General features: G+C 37.6%; 1 protein-coding gene across 1 annotated transcript in view; it reads left to right on the forward strand.

Moving 5' to 3' along the window:
• The window catches only part of RAB3GAP1 (RAB3 GTPase activating protein catalytic subunit 1), a gene marked incomplete at its 3' end in the record, with an annotated part of 76,359 nt that extends 57,535 nt beyond the window's left edge, over positions 1-18,824 (forward strand). The window contains exons 7-13 of the mRNA XM_008072092.1: positions 1,216-1,381; positions 9,372-9,471; positions 12,938-13,019; positions 13,848-13,916; positions 15,295-15,368; positions 18,080-18,172; positions 18,634-18,824. Of these exons, the coding sequence (XP_008070283.1) occupies positions 1,216-1,381; positions 9,372-9,471; positions 12,938-13,019; positions 13,848-13,916; positions 15,295-15,368; positions 18,080-18,172; positions 18,634-18,824 (775 nt within the window). The remainder of the gene's footprint in view (positions 1-1,215; positions 1,382-9,371; positions 9,472-12,937; positions 13,020-13,847; positions 13,917-15,294; positions 15,369-18,079; positions 18,173-18,633) is intronic.
• Positions 18,825-19,224: the final 400 nt, after the last annotated feature.

Genomic DNA, 19,224 nt, shown 5'->3' on the forward strand with positions numbered 1-19,224 from the left:
CACTCCAGTCTGGGCGACAGAGTGAGACTCCAACTCAAAAAAAAAAAAAAAGAAAGTGCTGCGAGTATTGATTTTGGAGTTACAAATAAATTTAGTGAGTAAGCTGATTTGCAAATTCAGGAATCTGAATAATGCTGGACTATCTTTAAATGATGAAGTGAAAATATTATTTCACCACAGTTGGTTTAATTTGTATTATTTAGTTCCTGTGGATTAGGTTTTATTATTAATTTGGAAAGAACAATGTGATATAATTGCTTTTATTCAAGAAGGTTTCACACTGTTGTTTTCTTTTAGATATCTTTTTTTTTTTTTTTTTTGAGTTGGAGTCTTACTCTGTCACCCAGGCCGGAGTGCAGTGACACGCTCATGGCCACTGCAACCTCAACCTGCTGGGTTCAGGTGATCCTTCTGCCTCAGCCTTCCAAGTAGCTGGAAGTACAGACATGCGCCACCATGCCCGGCTAATTTTTTGATTCATTATAGAGATGAGGTCCCATCAAATTGTCCAGGCTGGTCTCATGGGCTAGGGCAATGCTCTTACCTTAGCCTCCTAAAGAGCTGGGATTATAGGCTGTGCTACTGTGCCCAGCTTCTGTTAGATGTCTTAAAACAGTTATCAAAGTGCCACTAGATGATAGTTTTCTGTAGTTTATTAGCATAGGGAGAAAAAGGAGCTAAGTGTATCTTTGTTGTAAATACAAATCTGTGTTTTTGGAGAGTGTTAGTCTGTTTTGCATTACTTCTATAAAAGAATACTTGAAGCTGGGTAATTGGAAAAAGTAAGATTTATTTTGGCTTATGGTTCTGCATGGTGCCGGCCTGTACTCAACTTCTGGTGAGGCTTTTACTTGTGGCAGAAGGCAAGGGGAGATGACATGTCACATGAAGATTGGAAGCAAGGTGGAGGGGATCCCGGTCTCTTTTAAACAACCAGCTCTCCTGTGAACTAATAGAGCAAGAGCTCACTCATTACGATAAGAATGACACCAAGCCATTCATGAGGGACCACCTCCATGACACAAACACTTCCCACCAGGCCCCACCTCCAGCACTGGGAACATGTTGAGATTTGGAGGAGACAAACATCCAAACTATATCACGGAGTGTTCTTTTCTTAGTGCTTTTAAATATTTGAGATTAAAATAATTTAACACAAGGAAATTCAATGTTTAATGAGCTTACATTCTATTCCTTTTAAATCATGTTCTGTAGCCAGGTGCCACTCTTTGTGCAAATTCATCACAAATGGCGAAGAATGTATGTGGGAGAATGTCAAGGTCCCGGTGTCCGAACTGATTTTGAAATGGTTCATCTTCGAAAAGTGCCAAATCAGTACACTCATTTATCAGGTCTGCTGGATATCTTCAAATCAAAGATTGTGAGTTGGCATTGATATTGTCAGTCTTATCTGAGATCCAGATAAAAGTAGAGACTGGATAATTTTATTCAGTATATAGAAGCATTTCTCTAAAATATTGGTAATGTAATTGCTTAGGAGAAAGCTGTAATTGACTACATAAATTACTTTGTATGTTTAAAGAAACAAAATATTCTATTGTATTTTTAGTGTACTAAAGAAAGAACTGTTTTTTTTTTTTTTTGCTTGTTCAATCTGTCAAAATGACTGTGTTATCTCTTCTACTCCTTGTTCTCTAACAGGAATGTTTCCAATCCCCCAACTCAGTAGACTTCAGATAGCTACCTGCTTGAGGTGTTTTGACCATGAGCTCCTTAAGGTCTGAACCCTTTGGGTTCTGAATTTCCTTTTTTTCCCCCAAGTCTTTGTTTGATTTGGTTTTTAAGGTTATTCTGACTTACGTCCTAGGATTGAGAGCAGCAGGGCCAAAAGGGACCTGCTGAATATACCCTTTTGTTCTATGAAAACACTATCTCATAGATATGAAGAACTAGCCTATACTGTTGTGGGAGGAAAAACTAGGGTTTCATTTGAGGAGCTGTTTTGTGAGTACCACTAGAAAAGAGAAGAAAACCAGATAGGTAGAAGAGATTCTCCACTTATAGAAGTACTGTCCTTGCATTATAAGGATGCTGATTTAAATTTGGGATATTTTAAATGCTAAAGGTGACACTTTCTCAACTGGCCAAACTTATTAATAAACTGGTATCATATGTCACCTCATGTTATACATTGATTAGGACATTTCTTTACCTGTGTGGCACTCCTGGCAAAATGTTTAACCTACTGTGCATCAGAACATGAGAAAACAATCATATATTTCTAAAGCAGGCCATATTTTGCAGAGTAACTAGTCTGTTCTTTTCAAAATGTCAGTGTCATGATAGGCAGAAAAAAGGCTGGGAGCTGTTTAGGTTTAAGGAAACTAATGGAATATGACAGCTAAATGTAATGTATAATTCTTGATTGAATCTTTGCTCAAAACAAACTAACCATTAAGAATATTATTGGAACTATTGGGACAATTTTAATATGGACTGCATATTAGAAAATAGTATCAGTGTTTAATTTCTTGGGGGGCCAGGCGTGATGGCTCCCACCTCTAATCCCAGCACTTTGGAAGGCCAAGATGGGAGGATCGCCTGAGCCCAGGAGGTCAAGACCAACCTGGGCAACATCCCGAGACACTGTCTCTACAAAATATATATTAAAAAAATTGGGCATGGTGGTGTCCACCTGTAGTCCCACCTACTTGGGAGGCTGAGGTAACAGGTTTGCCTAAGCCCAGGAGGTCGAGGTTGTAGTGAGCCATGATAAAAAAAAAAAAAAAACTTGGGTATGATAATTATTATGGTTGTGGAGGATAATGTCCTTGTTCTTAGGAATTACATGCTGAAGTATTGAATTGTCATGATGCCTACAACTTAATTTCAAAATATACAGCCAAAAAAATTATATATAATATATATGTATATATGTATAGCAGAGTGTTAATAATTGGTAAACTCTGTGAAAATCATGAGTGTTCATTGTACTAAAAAAAGGAAAAGGAAAAAAAGTATAAGAAAATGCTGAAATTTCTTCTTCTTTTTTTTTTTTGAGTTGAAGTCTCCTTCTGTCACCCAGACTGGAGTGCAGTGGCACAATCCCAGCTCACTGCAACTTTGATCTCTTGGGCTCAGGCCATCCTTCTGCCTCAGCCTTCTGAGTAGTTAGAACTATGGGCAGACGCCTGGCTAATTTTTGGATTTTTCTTTTTTTTTTTTTTTGTAGAGACAAGATCTCACTGGGGTCAAGCAATCCTCCTGCCTTGGTTTCCCAAAGTGCTGGGATCACAGACAAGAACCACTATGCTTGGCTGAAATTTCTTTTTTAATAGATGTCATTTGTTAGATTATTTAGGATTAGCACTTAATCATAAAAATAATGTTTTCAGTATTGAGAACCTAGGTAGTGTAGTGGTAAGATTATCACCAACCAGATAAATCCATTTGACATTAAAAAAAATAATGTGGCTGGGTACAGTGGCTCACGTTTGTAATCCCAGCACTTTGGGAGGCCGAGGTGAGAGGATTTCCTGAGCTCAGGGGTTTGAGACCAGCCCAGGCAACTTTGGTGAGACCTCATCTCTAAATAAATCAAGAAAAAGTGGCTGGGCATGGTGGTGCACCAAATCAAAAAAAAAAAAGTGATGTATGTACTAGGTGAGGAAATTAGAGTGAAAGCTTCCTTTTATCCTTTATTCTGTCTCCTCAAAATAACTACTGTTAACAGTGTCTTTTGATGTTCTCCACTAAAAAACAATAGAAGCTTTTGTTTTATTTTATTTCATTTCATTTTTTATTTATTTTTTGGGTCAGTGTCTCATTCTGTTGCCCAGACTGGAGTGCAGTGGCATGATAAGAGCTCATGCAGCCTTGACCTTTGGGCTCAAGCAATCCTCCTGCTTCAGTCTCCCTTGCATCTGGGACTACAGGCATACACCACCACGCTCAGCCTATTTTTTTTTGTTTTTTGTAGAGACGAGGTCTTGCTATGTTGCTCAGGCTGGTCTTGAACTCCTGGGCTCAAGTGATCCTTCCGCCTTGGCCTTCCAGACTGCTGGGATTACAGGTGTGAGCCACCGTGCCTGACTTGAAACTTATATTTTAGAGTTCCATGTATGTATTTAGTTTTCTTTTCAAAAACTTTCTGGACTTTGAAATGCCTTAAGTACTTCCTGAAAAAGTACTTAAGACATTTTTGAAAAAGGCAAGCATGTATTAATATCTACTTCATTAGTTTTCCTTTTCTCTTACCAGAAGTCTTTTATTATATTTGAAATTTTTAGATCAAATTTTTGGTCAGATGCAATCATTGATGCTTTATTCCTTCTTAAGAAAACATTAATGAACATTATTTCAAATCTTATATGTTACCCAGCTTCTGTGTAAGCTCAACTTCTATTTTTTGAAACTAGGGACTACCTTGATCTGTGGAACCTGAATTAGATCTTGGCTGTTTACTAGTTGTTTACAAATAGAGTTTTAATCAGTTTATCACATCATCTGTTAAAACTTTTTTTTTTTTTTTTGAGTTGGAGTCTCACTCTGTCACCCAGACTGGAGTGCAGTGGCCGCTCCCGGCCACCGCAGCCTCAACCTGCTGGGCTCCGGCGATCCTTCCGCCTCAGCCTTCCAAGTAGCTGGAACTACAGGCGCGCGCTGCCATGCCCGGCTAATTTTTTGATTTATTGTAGAGATGAGGTCTCGCCAAGTTGCCCAGGCGGGTCTCGAACCCGCGGGCTCAGGCAATCCACTCATCTCGACCTCCCAAAGTGCTGAGATTACGGACTGAGCCACTGAGCCTGGCCATCTATTAAAACTTAAACAAAATTTATTCTTCTGATATGGAACATCTCTCAAAATTGATTTCAGTAGAATTGAACTTAGGTAACATCTGGTTTGGGTACTTTAGAGAGTCATAGTTAAAGGTACCCAATATATGCCTTTCCTCTACATATCTATAAAACTATCTTCATAAAAATTATTTTTAAACATCTAGTCACATGCTCCAGGGCACTCACCCTTCACTAGCAGTTTATTTCATTTTCACACAGATTCAATTATTAGAAGAGGCTTTTTTTTTGAGGGGCTACTTTTGCTACTTAGAGTCACAAAATTTAAGTTTAAATCCTTTTCTGCCATAATCTTATAAATATTTGGAAAACTCTCTCATACCCTGGTCTTTTCTTTTTCAATTTAAACATTCTTTTTTTTTGAGTTGGAGTCTCAATCTGTCGCCCAGACTGGAGTGCAGTGGCCGCTCCCGGCCACTGCAGCCTCGACCTGCTGGGCTCCGGCGATCCTTCTGCCTCAGCCTTCCAAGTAGCTGTAACTACAGGCGCGTGCTACCATGCCCAGCTGATTTTTTATTTATTGCAGAGGATGAGGTCTTGCCAAGTTGCCCAGGCGGGTCTCGAACCCGTGGGCTCAGGCAATCCACTCACCTTAGCCTCCCAAAGCACAGGATTAGAGACTGAGCCACCGAGCCCAGCTTAAACATTCTTAGTTCTTTCAGACATTCTTTATACTCCATTGTTTTATATTGTGATTTTTAAAATTTTGTCTCTTTTTAAAAAAATTTGATTTGATTTGTTTATTTATTTATTTTTGAGTTGAAATTTTACTCTGTTGCCCAGGCTAGAGTACAATGGCATAATCACAGCTCACTACAGCCTCACCCTTCTGGCTGCTCACTGCAGCCTCAACCTTTTAGGCAATTCTAGCCTCCTGAGTAGCTGGAAGTACAGGCATGTACCACCATGCCTGGCTATTTTTTGATTTTTGTAGAGACAGTGTCTCACTATGTTGCCCAGGTTGATCATGAACTCCTGGTTTCAAGCAACCCTCCTACCTCGGCATCCTGAAGTACTGTGGTTACAGGTGTGAACCACCATGCCCGACCAGGATATTTGTCTCTCTTAGAACTATTTTTTTCGTGTTTTGGGAAATTTAGTTTGTAGACTAGTTTTGAATGAGAGTTTAAAATTTTTGGCTTTCACTCTCTTCCATCCGCTCATGATTTTGTAATTTTATGGTTGCTTCCTACCTGCAGAATATTTCAGAACTAGGTCTTGAAATGGCGTTTGGAGCCTCCTGCTCTGTTGTGATATTGGGAGTTTTGATATCTGGTCTTACAGTCTTGGGTTACTTGCTCACCACATGAGAGTGAGGGGTTTTTCTCCTTCATACAATAACCCCCAGGCCCAGCTTCCAATAAAGATGTGTCCAGCAGAAGTGCTAGGTCCCAGTGTCTGACTTAAGCAGAGTCTTGCAGTATTGTCACTCTGAACGAAGTCCTTTTGATTTCATTTAATGCAGTCTAATCCTAGGCTGTTAGTTCCTTCTTCCCCAATTTGGAGCTCAGGCAGCATATGCCTTGAATCTACATTGCTATGTGACTAGATCAGGGGTTATATGTCAGAATGACCTTGTTATGGCTTCTAGACCATTTGTTCCTTATTATGTTGGTAAACACTCAATTGATTTCTGGATCAGACTAAAAAGTTGATATACTGACCAGCCAAAATTTAACCTTGCTTGTCTAGGACACAGCAAGCCAAACTGAATTAGCTTTTTTGGGGATAGCCACTTTATATTGTCACTTCAGATTGAGTTTGTATTCAGTTAAAGCTATTAGTGACACTAATTGATGCTGCTGCTGAGCTAAATGTAATATCATTTATTCCTTTGTTACTAAAAGTGTGATCTCCTGACCAGCAGCATCATTGACAACTGGAAACTCATTCGATATGCAGAATGGTATTGAATCTGCATTTTCACAAGTTTCCTGGGTGATTTCCTATGCACATTGGAGTCCTATTTTACATTAGTTTAGGTTAAGCATTATGAAGGGAAGCTTGAGATCATAGGATGTTTGGATGATAGCATTAATTTTTATGATTTTCAATGAATTTACAATAAATTTAATTTTTTTTTTCCTTTGAGTTGAAGTCTCACTCCGTCTCCCAGACTGGAGTACAGTGGCCGCTCCCGGCCACCGCAGCCTTGACCTGCTGGGCTCTGGCGATCCTTCCGTCTCAGCCTTCCAAGTAGCTGGAACTACAGGCGTGCGCTACCACGCCCGGCTGGTTTTTTGATTTATTGTAGAGATGAGGTCTTACCAAGTTGCCCAGGTAGGTCTCAAACCCTCGGGCTCAGGCAGTCCACTCGCATCAGCCTCCCAAGGCGCAGGATTACAGGCTGAGCCACCAAGCCCGGCAATTTAATTTTTTTTAATTAATGGATCCATTAATCTATTTTGCATGAGTGACTACTTATTTGTCTTATTCTAAAATTCTGATTAAATATTCAAGACTGGCTTTAATTTGATGTTATTTTCACTTAAGGAAAATAAACGACATCTTCTCCCCAGACCAAATATTACACTTCATGATATAGTTTTACTTATTGAAAAGTGAAGGCCGGGCACGGTGGCTCATGTCTATTATCCCAGCACTTTGGGGGGCTGAGGTGAGAGGATTACCTGAGCCAGGAGTTTGAGGCCAGCCTGGGCAACATGGTGAAACCTTGTCTCCACAATAACTTAAAAAATTAGCTGGACATGGTGGCAACACACCTGTAGTCTCAGCTACTAAGAAGGCTGAGGTCAAAGGATAGTCAGAGCCCAAGAGGTCAGGGCGCGGTAGCCACTTCACACCTGTCTAGTTGACAGAGTGAGACTCTGACTTAGGAAAAAAAGTGCGAATTACTTTTCTTCACATTTAATATGTCTGAAGTGAATAGTAAGAAATTGTTTTTTTGTAACTAAAATTGTGAAAAATGTTTTCAGGAACATTTTGAGTAGAATGTAATATTTCCCTTTCAAGTAGTAGTTTAAGCAGCTTTATTTTAAAGTAATGTGCTCTCTAGCATTATTTTTATTTGTTTTAACTTTTTATTTTAAAGATGTGGGGTACAATTCAGGATAAGGTATTCAAATGTTCATTATTAGGTACCCTTGTTGATGAGGTGTGCTCCCCACCCCTACTACTGCCAATTGGCATTTTTTTTTTTTTGAGTTGGAGTCTCACTCTGTCGCCTAGGGTGAGATGCAGTGGCACACTCATGGCCACCACAGCCTCTACCTGCTGGGCTCAGGTGATCCTTCTGCCTCAGCCTTCCAAATAGCTGGTATAATAGGCATGCGCTGCCACGCCTGGCTAATTTTTTGATTTATTGTAGAGTCGAGGTCTCACCAAGTTGCCCAGGCTGGTCTCGACCCCCTGGGCTCAGGTAATCCTCTCGCCTTGTCCTCCCAAAGTGCTGAGATTTCAGGCTTGAGCCATCATGCCTGGTTGGTATTATTATTATTATTTTTTTTTTTTTTTGAGTTGGAGTCTCACTCTGATGCCCAGACTGGAGTGCAGTGGCCGCCTCCGGCCACCGCAGCCTCGCCTGCTGGGCTCTGGCGATCCTTCCGCCTCAGCCTTCCGAGTAGCCGAAATTACAGGCATGTGCTACCACGCCCGGCTGATTTTTTGATTTATTGTAGAGATGAGGTCTCGCTGCCCAGGCGGGTCTCGAATCCGTGGGCTCAGGCAATCCACTCACCTCAACCTCCCAAAGGCGCAGGATTACAGGCTGAGCCACCGAGCCCGGCTGGTATTATTTTTAAAACCTCTTTTTAGCTACATCAGATGAAAGCATTTGTGGGAGCAGAATGCATGCATGTGGAAATTCTTTGTACACACAAATACGTGGAGAAATGTACAGTGATTCTTTGGAGACTTTCCTTTTCCTTTTTTTTTTTGAGTTGAAGTCTCACTCTGTCACCCAGGCTGGAGTGAAGTGGCATGCTCACGGCCACCCCAGCCTTGACCTGCTGAGCTCAGGTGATTCTCCTGCCTCAGCCTTCCAAGTAGGTGGAGTTATAGGTATGCACCACCATGCCTGGCTATTTTTTTTTGATTTATTGTAAAGATGAGATCTCGCCAAGTTGCCTGGGGTGGTCTTGAACCCATGGGCTTGGGCAGTCCTCTCACCTTGGCCTCCCAAAGTGCTGGAATTATAGGCATGAGCCATGGTACCCTGCTTGCTTTTTCATTTTTTAAAGCCCAGTATAACATTTACCAGTACTGTTCCTTACTATAGTATCTTTCCTCTTGGCCATCCCTGATCCACTTTTGGAGTTTTGGGGCTATGAGAATTTCTTCCATTAAAATGGTTTCCTAAATTTTGCATCTTTGGCTGTAATGTCTTAAGTGACTTATTTTTCCTTTGGAATGGCAAGAATATCATACATTTTTAATGACTAGAATATGCATACTTTTGTCTAACACTAGAATCTGAGAATCCGGGTTTCATAAAATAGTGTTTTATCCATTCCTTAAGTTTGAAATCTTGTGTTGAATTTAACAGAACAAGGGTACCAGCATTTACATAGTATTGTCTTTGCATATATTTCCTAGGGATGTCCATTAACTCCGTTGCCTCCAGTTAGTATTGCTATTCGGTTTACCTATGTACTTCAGGATTGGCAGCAGTATTTTTGGCCCCAGCAACCTCCAGGTGAGATATTTACAACTGTTTTTAACTTATTAAATATTAATGGAAAAGAAAATACATTTATAAATTAAAATGCTTAGCAAGGTTTCCGGTGTTTTACATTAAAAATATGTGTGATTCATTTTGATGTAATATTGTTTACTTTATTGCCTTTATTCTTTTTTTCTTTTAAAGAAAAACTCTAGAGCCTTTTGAAAGCTCACAGTATGTATCCCCTGCCGTGGGACGTCATATGCCATAAATTACTACATAGTGAATGATTAAAGTGTCTGTTTTAATATAATAAGAGAAGCCACTCTCATAAGCTGAGAACAGATATGCAGAAAGCCTTAAAGAGATTGGAGTTTAAAGAAGAGCACTAAATTTTAAAAAGTGGAGAATAAAAATATGTGTGTATACACACACTTATGGCAAAAAATAGATTATTCTACTTTAACTTGCCTTTTATAAAAATGTCAATATCAGTTTGCCTGCTTAGCTGTTGATAAACTGGTTAATTTAACTGTCATTAATTATTAGCCTATAATGGGTCAGGCTGTGCTAAGGACAGAAATACAAGGGAGCCCCTCTCCAAAAAATGGAATTTATTTATTTAAAAATTGTGTATTCTTACACCTGTAAACTTCAGTCACCTTCAAAGTACTCTCCATTTGATGCACGACATCTATCGAGACACTTTTTCCACTGCTCAAAACTATTTTTAAACTCGTTCATTTTCTTGCCTTTAGTGCTTGTGCCGTTTTATGTTTCACCTCTTCCACACTGGCAAAACGTTTCCCTTTGAGAACTTTTTTCATTGGGGAAATTAAAAAAAGTCATTTGGAAGGAGATCGGAGGAATAGGAAGGGTGGGGCATGGGGTCATGCTGTTTTTGGTCAAAAACTGCTGAACACTCAGTGCATTGTGGGCAGGTGTATTGTCATGGTGGAAGAACCAGTTACCTGTTTCCCATGACTCAGGATGTTTCTTCTGCAAATCATGATGCAACCTTCTCAAAACTTCCAGATACAAACTTTGGTTGACTGCTCTGAAGGAACTACTTCTGAGTATACTACAAGGGGCCTGCCCTCCAAAAGATAAGTCTGGTTTTTGGGGTCCACCATGTGTGAACATCACATTACCTCTGTTCTAGAAAAGTTCCGTTTGATGACCACATATCTTAATTAAGTACGATTTTCATTCTTGGATGTTCTTTCACATGTAGAGTTATTTTGAAGCACATCTAGTAAGAAACTTATAAAATACAAGGATTTTACTAGCTTGAAAACAATTTTTAAATCTACCTCCCCCAAAGAGAAATAAAATAAACTAATATTCTTTATTGTTTATTTTTGTTCTAAATAGGGGTTATTTATAGAATTGAAAATAATTGGTAGACATAGGAAGATATAAAAATTAATGTAGTACATTCTTACCTTTTGGCACTTATATGCACTACTCTTTTATTTTATATACCACTGAATAATTTGAAACTCTAATGTACAGTAAAAGGATTGTATTTAAACTGCAGCAAAGAGAAATATAAGTTAAGCTTTAGATTTATATCAGAAGAAAGACTTAAATGTTTATGTTGATAATTTTTAGTTCCTAGATAACGATGCCCACTGGGCAATTTATGGTCTACTTCTAGTTAGAAGTTTCAGTTCTGATCCTCCTTTTTCTTTATTCTAAGGCCACTCTTCATAAGCAATTTTAAAGAACAAGGTAGTGTGGTCTGCTGATGATCTATGAAGTCGCCTAAGAGCTAGAATCTTAGCATTATAATTCTGATTGCCAATAAGGTCTTTGTTAGTGTTCTATTGCCAATTTTTTAATGGGGATAAAAATATTAACCTTCTCCAGCAGTGGATTGAAGCTCATATAAATTTTAAACATTTTCTCTTATAAGGAGAAAAGAACTGAACACGTAATATAATATAGGCCATATACTGTGCTTGGTATACCTATTTTGTGTAATTCTCATTTACCAATAGATAAGTATTCTATCTTAAGAAGTAAGTTTCTTAGAGATTGTAAATTTCTTAGAGATCTCACATAACTGACCCGAGGTCATATGGTCACTGAGTGTAAAATTTACATTCTAACACTAGCCAAACTCTAAGCCCCATTTGCTTTTCATTCCATAATGTTGCTTCTCAACTATTAATTCAGCTAAAGCTTTTGTATAGTTGCATTTTAGTAATAATTTTTAATTTACTAATTTATAAAAATGTATTCCTTATAATTCTGAAGCTCTTAAAAATACATATCTTAAAAATTCACATTCTATAATAATGCTAGTTATTGAGATCTTTTTTTTTTTTTGAGTTGAGGTCTCACTCTGTCACCCAGGCTGGAATACAGTGGCAGGATCATGGCTCACTATAGCATTGACCTCCTGGGCTCGGGTGATCCTTCTGTCTCAGCCTCTCGAGTAGCTGGGAGTATAGGCATCTACCACCATGCCCGGCTAATCTTTTTGATTTTTTTTTTTTTTTTTTAATAGAAATGAGGCTTTGCTATGTTGCCCAGGCTTGTCTCAAACTCCTGGGCTCAAGTGATCTTCCCACCTCAATTTCCCAAAGTGCTGGGATTACAGAAGTGAGACTCTGAGCCTAGCCAGTGATCTTTATTATTGTAACACTCTTTAGCTGGAGAAATGGAATGAATTGATTTGAGAACATTTGCTGAACCAGATAATAGATCCATATTTAATGACTAATTTTAATAATTTAGTTAAGGTATAGATAATTGTCAGATATGATTTTAGCAAATATGGGCAACATTTATAACTCAGTAGACTTTTAGGAATTTCTACTATAGTATGAATAATTTAAAACCACCATTCGTATTATTTCAAAGAGAAATAAATCCTTTTGATGTCTTTTAGAATTGTTTATTACTTCCTCAGGAGGAGCAGAACTAACAGGAGAGATTTACCTTCTAAGTTCTCCTCTTGTCTCATATACTATTCATAATGGGAAGGAGGTCCTTTCTTGAACTTTATATATTTCTATTTATCAGCCAAAATATAATTTTGTTAAAGCTGATAGATTTGCTATTCAGAAATTATTGACAGCAAAACTGATGTATGAAGATTGTTGATTAAATTTTTAAATACTTGGATCATCTTTTTTAGGTTTTGTTCTTAGAAAAATGCAGAATTTAAAGAAATAATATTCTCTTTAGTAATATTTAAGGAATAGAAAGGTAAAATTCAGACGGGAAAAATTTAGGATACATGGCTTGAATGAAATACTGGATGAGTAGGAAACAAGTGTGTCATTTTACATTCTGAGGGGAAGTCTTTAATATTTGACTGTATGTGCTGTAGCTTGCTTCAGCTTGCTCACTTGCTATTTGTGTTCTCTTCTAGGCATTTTTAAAGCTGTAATCTTCCAAAGGGTTTAACTTAACCAGATTAGATTCTTATTTCTTTTCTTTTCTTTTTCTTTTTGCCAAATAATGGAAACATATTTCCTTTGTTTAGATATAGATGCCCTTGTAGGAGGAGAAGTTGGAGGTCTGGAGTTTGGCAAGTTACCATTTGGTGCCTGTGAAGATCCTATTAGGTAAGAATTTCACCCTATTTTTTGAATTGTGGAATTATTTTACTTTTAAAATTTATCTTGGTAATAATTTTTCTGTGCTTTATGATACTGTAGCCTGCTGTGAAGAATGTAGTATGGAAATAAAGACATATCTGGTTACTTTATTTTCTAAATTTACACAAAAACTTTCTGAAATTTAGCATTCATCTGTAATAAGAGTTTGGCAAACTATGGCCTGTGGACCAAATCTGGCCAGTAGTCTGTATTTGTATGGCCAGTGAGTTCACAATGTTTTTTATACATTTTTGTTTTTGTTTTTTTTGAGTTGGAGTCATCTCACTCTGTCACCCAGGCTGGAGTGCATGCTCATGGCCTCTGCAGCCTCCACCTACTGTGCTCAGGCGATCCTTCTGCTTCAGCCTTCCAGGTAGCTGGAATTACAGGTGTGTGCCACCATGCCCAGCTAATGTTTTTATTTATTGTAGAGATGAGGCCTCACCAAGTTGCCCAGGCTGGTTGAACCCCTGGGCTCAGGCAGTCCTCTCGCCTCGACCTCCCAAAGTGCTGCGAGTACAGGCTTGAGCCACTGCGCCCGGCCCGACATTTTTAAGGGTTATAAGAGAAAACAAGAATGTAACAGACTGCACTTGGCCCACAAAGCCTAAAATATTTGCCCTGACTCTTTGTAAAAAATGTGTGCCAGCTCTTTGTCTATAATGTAATTTTTCAAAGCTGTGATATAATTAACTTGCCATATTAACTTAATATATATTTCTAGAAGAATTGCTGAGTCAGAGGATAGATGTCCATTTATTAAAGCTTTTGGATTTATTTCATGTTTTATTTCAGTGAACTCCATTTAGCTACTGCATGGCCTCATCTGACTGAAGGGATCATTGTGGATAATGATGTCTATTCGTAAGTATGTTAAGAGTAGTGCGTTGAGATTAAAAAACTTCAATAGAGGAAATTAACTGCCAAATGTTTAGTAATTTTCCTTTTTGTTTACATCAGTTTCTGATAAGGTTGGTTGATTTTTCTATTTTTAAAGGTCACTTTTAGACTGATTAATATGTTTTAGAGATACATCTTACTTTGCTAGTTTTGGAGATGTTAGTTCAGGGATAATGAACAATTTGAATCTTACTGTGTTTTAGCAACAAAGATGTCTCTAAGTAGGTTTGGGATTCAGTGCATAATTCTGTTGAACTTATTTTAGCTGGTAAGAAGCATTTCATGAAATGCTTTGAAGAGATGATGGTCGTAAGAATGCATGGGAATAATATCGGATTATTGAATATTTTGAATAATAAAATATCCATGCATTATACTCTTTTGCAGTAGAAATTACTTAAAAAATTATAGCTGCATTATTTAGCAAGAATGTGGAGAAAAAATAAGACCATTTTAGTGCCTTTTCATACCTAATGCAGAACAGTGAGAAATAGGACACTTTTTCTTTAAAATAAAATTGTTGCATTTGCTGATGGTGAAAGTAACATAAATGCTCTTAATCAGATAATTTAGGGTAAAGAAGAAATGAAAGACTAACCATAATCCCATTATTTTAAAAGTAGCCCATTAATATTTTGGTGTATGTCTTTTTAAAGTTTACATTCATGTATTAATTTGCTTTATTTACTTTATACATTATTTTACATCTTTTATGCCAATCATTATAGGTCTTTGTTGTAATTTTCTATTGCTACATAGTAGCCCATTAAGTGAATGTACCATAATCTATTTAATTGAGAAAACAGGGCATTTTTGTGCAAGTGTTTGTATTCTTTTTTTTTCTCCCCTAGGATGGGGTTTCACTATGCTGTTCAGCTAGACTTGAACTCCTGAGCTTTCCCAGTAGCTGGGACTTTGGGTGTACCACAGTGCCTAGAGCTTTAAAAAAAATTAACAGTGATTTAAAACAAATTGTTTAAGATGATTGTGCATACTTGCTTGTTTCTCATGCCTTTATTATTCTTAAAATGTAATTCTCTTATCATGTTATTAATGTACATTACCTGTCCAGAATCATTTTTATGTGTTTAAAAGAATTTTTTTTGGCATTTACTTTTGTGACTTTTTTTGTTGTTATCTAAGAACTTTGATTTCTTATGATGCTGTTTCTTTAAAACATCCTAGTGGACTTATCTGTATCTGGATAACAGTAAGTTTAAGGGAGGATAAATGAACTGCTTGTCCTTCTGTATAATGTTTTCATTAGACCACATTTTGATAAGTTTATGATTCTTGCAGATAGTCATAAATTAGGATCTTGCATTATTGTTTTGCATTTTAGTGATTTGGATCCTATTCAAGCTCCTCATTGGTCTGTTAGAGTTCGAAAAGCTGATAATCCTCAGTGTTTGCTAGGTAAGATATATTATGTTTCTTTTCTGAAATACCACCAATCTGCCCATCTTCCAAATCAGGAGCACTGAATACAGTCTTCATACTTTAGTTTATCCATTCAAAAACAACTTTTTTTGAAAAATATTTGTTACCTCCTCAACACCATGTAGAAAAAAATATTTGACAACAGCAGTAATTTATTTTTCAAGTAGCACTAGCAGGATTTCTTTCTTATCTTCTAATTTTAACTAATCTATACCTTAGAATTCACCATTATTTTCTTATCTCATCTTCATTCTTCTGATGATTTCCTTCCTCCTGTGGCATAGTCTGCATCTTCTTCCTGTTAGTGGAGCACTTTTTAGCCCTTTGTCCCTCTAGACCTGTGTTTTCTGATAGGAAAGAGTACTGATTTTAAGGATGTGCATTAGAGCTCTTCTGCAGAGTTGTATCACATCTGCAAACGTATTTTCTGATATGGGAAAAGAGGGGTAAATCATCTTGTACCCCTCACAGAGTTATTTGAAGAATCAAGTAAAACAACGTTTCAAATGGAAGTGCTTTGAAAAATATTAATTGCTATTCAAATAGTATTACTGTGTCTCATGTCTGGAATTCTTTCCCTTCCTTTTTTTTTTTGATGTGGAGTTTAGCTGTGTGGCTGGAGTACAGTGGCACACTCATGGCTACCACAGCCTCGACCTGTTGGCTCAGATGCTCCTTCTGCCTCAGCCTTCCAAGTAGCTGGAACTATAGGCACATATCGCCACACCCGGCTATTTTTTTTTGATTTAATTTAGAGATGAGGTCTTGCCAAGTTGCCCAGGATGATCTTGAACCCATGAGCTCAGGCAGTCCTTTCGTCTCTGCCTCCCAAAGTGCTAGGATTATAGGCGAGAGCCACTGTGCCTGACTCCCTTCTCTCTCTCTTTTTTTTTTTTTTGTGTTGGAGTCTTACTCTGTCACCCAGGCTGGAGTGCAGTGGCACACTCATGGCCATCCCAGTGTTGACCTGCTAGGCTCAGGCGATCCTTCTACCTCAGCCTTCCAAGTAGCCGGAACTACAGGTGCACACTACCACACTCGGCTAATTTTTGATTTTTATTGTAGAAATGAGGTCTCACCAAGTTGCCCAGGCTGTTCTTGAACCTGTGGGCTCAGGCAGTCCCCTCACCTCAGCCTCCCAAAGTGCTAGGATTACTGGCTTGAGCCAATGCACTTGGCCTCCCTTCTCTTTTTAATGTGTTTTTCTTTCATGAAGTCTTCTGAACCCATCTCCTTGATGTGCCTTTTCATGTTTTCCTCCTTACATTTAGTACAAATGAATACATTTTCTCTGCTTTTTCTCTCTGTTCATCCATGCCACCATCACTCTATATCACTTGATATGTTATCATTCAGTTTATTATTATTCAGCCGATGGAGTCACCAAATATTTGTTATGACAGTCATGATGCGTTTCTCTAGAGCATTATTTCCTTGGACTCTTGTCATTCACCATATGCTATTTGTTACATGCCAATTAGTAATTACCATTCGTGCTAACTATATAACAATGAAGACAAAAGTGTATGAGATAAAATTACTGGCTGATTTGTCTGGGGCTTAGGGGGACAATAGAGGGTCATATCAAGAGTTTTAGAGTTGGATAGACTTTGGTTCAAGACCTGATCACAGTTTGAGCAAGTTTCTTAATCTCCTTAAGCTTCAGACTCCTCATCAGTAAAACAGAGTGATAGTACACACTTCACAGGGCTGTTAGGAGGGTGGAACAAATGGGATTATGTACTAGTGTATGTATGTATATCATACTTAACACATTGCCTTTCTTACAGCATGTGAACAATAAATGGTTTCTGTTGTTTACTCATTAGTTACTACATTGTTAAATTTACTTATTATTTTTAATGCCTTTTTGTTCTTCACCAACTGACTTTCTGTGCTCATCACAGAGGACCTTAGAATGAAAAGCATTCTCAGTTCCCTCTTCCATGATCTCACCCTACTACTGTGACTAGTTTGTATGACTAGACTGTAGACGTTTCCTGTCCTTCAGAGGAAGTCCAGAAAGAGTTCTAGGTTTGTTTGGAACTGGTTGGTGAATTTTAATACTTAGATGTACTTGATGTATTTCAGTACTGATAGAACTTGTTGAGCATTAACTTCTTGGTGCAAACATACCTCATTGCAGCTCTTTAGAAGATATCAAGCCCCTTTCCTCCTTTTATAATAATGATAGGAAGTAGACTCTTAATATGCAGCCAAAAATGAAATATCTTCATCCTACATGATTTTCTAATTCTCTAAGAACAAATCTTTAGAATTTCTTTTAAATTTTGTTTACTGTTAATAGATTTGGATTCTAGTAGGGTAGCAGCTGGGGAAAGTAACATACATACAGTAATGTTACTTACATAACAGTGATAATGAATATTGTCTCGTTGAGGCATATTAAGTGCTTAATATTAGGGACAATTAATTTTTTCTTTAATTCTAGAAGGAATGCTGAGGAAAATCTTTTAATATCCCAGGACTTGGAGAGACTGGAAGGAAGAACAAGACAATCTTAATATAGGATTAATTCTTGTCTTCTTCAGTGGAAAAACTGACTGGCGTTCTTTTCTACTATATTTTAGTTAATAGCGTTTGTGAAAAGATATGTACTTTAATTTATAGGACTGATTTTTTTTTTTTTAGTTAAGTGTCAAAAATGAATAACTTTTTCTACATAGGTGATTTTGTCACTGAATTTTTTAAAATTTGCCGTCGAAAGGAATCAACTGATGAGATTCTTGGACGATCTACATTTGAGGACGAAGGAAGAGGTAACCTACTTTTTTTTTTAATGTTACTTTCACATGTCTTACCTTTTCCTTTGGCGCATTTTCCAGTAACTTTTCATCTATTTTCTAATTTTGAATTAAGTTGGAAAAGCAAGATTTTATGGACTAGACAGCTACCATTCCTTTCTAGGCTTTACCTAGAGCTTGTTAAGACATTAAGTGCATTTGATAAGTGCTGTCTACCAAAGTTGTAAGATAATTTAAAAATCAGAGTTTTAGAGGTTTATTTTTTAAGTCTCCTGAGGAAAAATAATTTGTGTGATACCTTTGTCATTCATGCTTGCATATAAAGCTGAACATGCGTATTAAACTTCTACAATCTCAGACCATGTAACACCAGTGAAAAGAAAGATTAAAATATTCTATACAGTCATCAATTTACTCATCACTTTAACCTGCTGAGGTTGGTGATATAATTATATTCATTTCTATTCTTTTTATAGAAATTGCTGATATAACTCATGCTTTGTCAAAGTTGACAGAGCCAACACCGGTTCCAATTCATAAATTATCAGTTTCAAATATGGTACATACTGCAAAGAAGAAAATACGAAAACACAGAGGTGTAGAAGAGTCACCACTGAATAATGATGTCCTCAATACTATTCTCCTGGTAACTAAGTGTCCTGTCTTTGTAGGTCTATGCATAATCATTTATTCATTATATATTCAATATTCAGTATATGGCAGGCATGGAATCGGGAATATAAAATGGATAAAACAAAATCTTCACATTCACAGAATTGCCACTAGTGTGGTGGGAAGGAGGAAGTAAACAGTAGTTGCAATACTGCGTTGCATGTGAGAAGTCCGGCAAGGCGGCTATGAAAACACAACAAATGCTGTCTCTGTCTGGGCAGTGAGAATCAGGGAAGGCTTCATAAAGTGGGTCACTTGAGCTGAATCTTGAAGAAAAGAAGACTTCAGAAGCAGAGAAATGGCAAAGGGCTGAGAACATGTTGAATAGTTGGTATTTTGTGGGGTTCTTCCCAGGGAGTGGCCAGGGTTGAGGCTGGAGAAGTCGCAGGTAATCT

The sequence above is a fragment of the Carlito syrichta genome, unplaced genomic scaffold (genome assembly GCF_000164805.1).
Source record: "Carlito syrichta isolate Samal-C Ts95f unplaced genomic scaffold, Tarsius_syrichta-2.0.1 Scaffold314847, whole genome shotgun sequence".
In the NCBI taxonomy this organism is placed as follows: domain Eukaryota; kingdom Metazoa; phylum Chordata; class Mammalia; order Primates; family Tarsiidae; genus Carlito; species Carlito syrichta.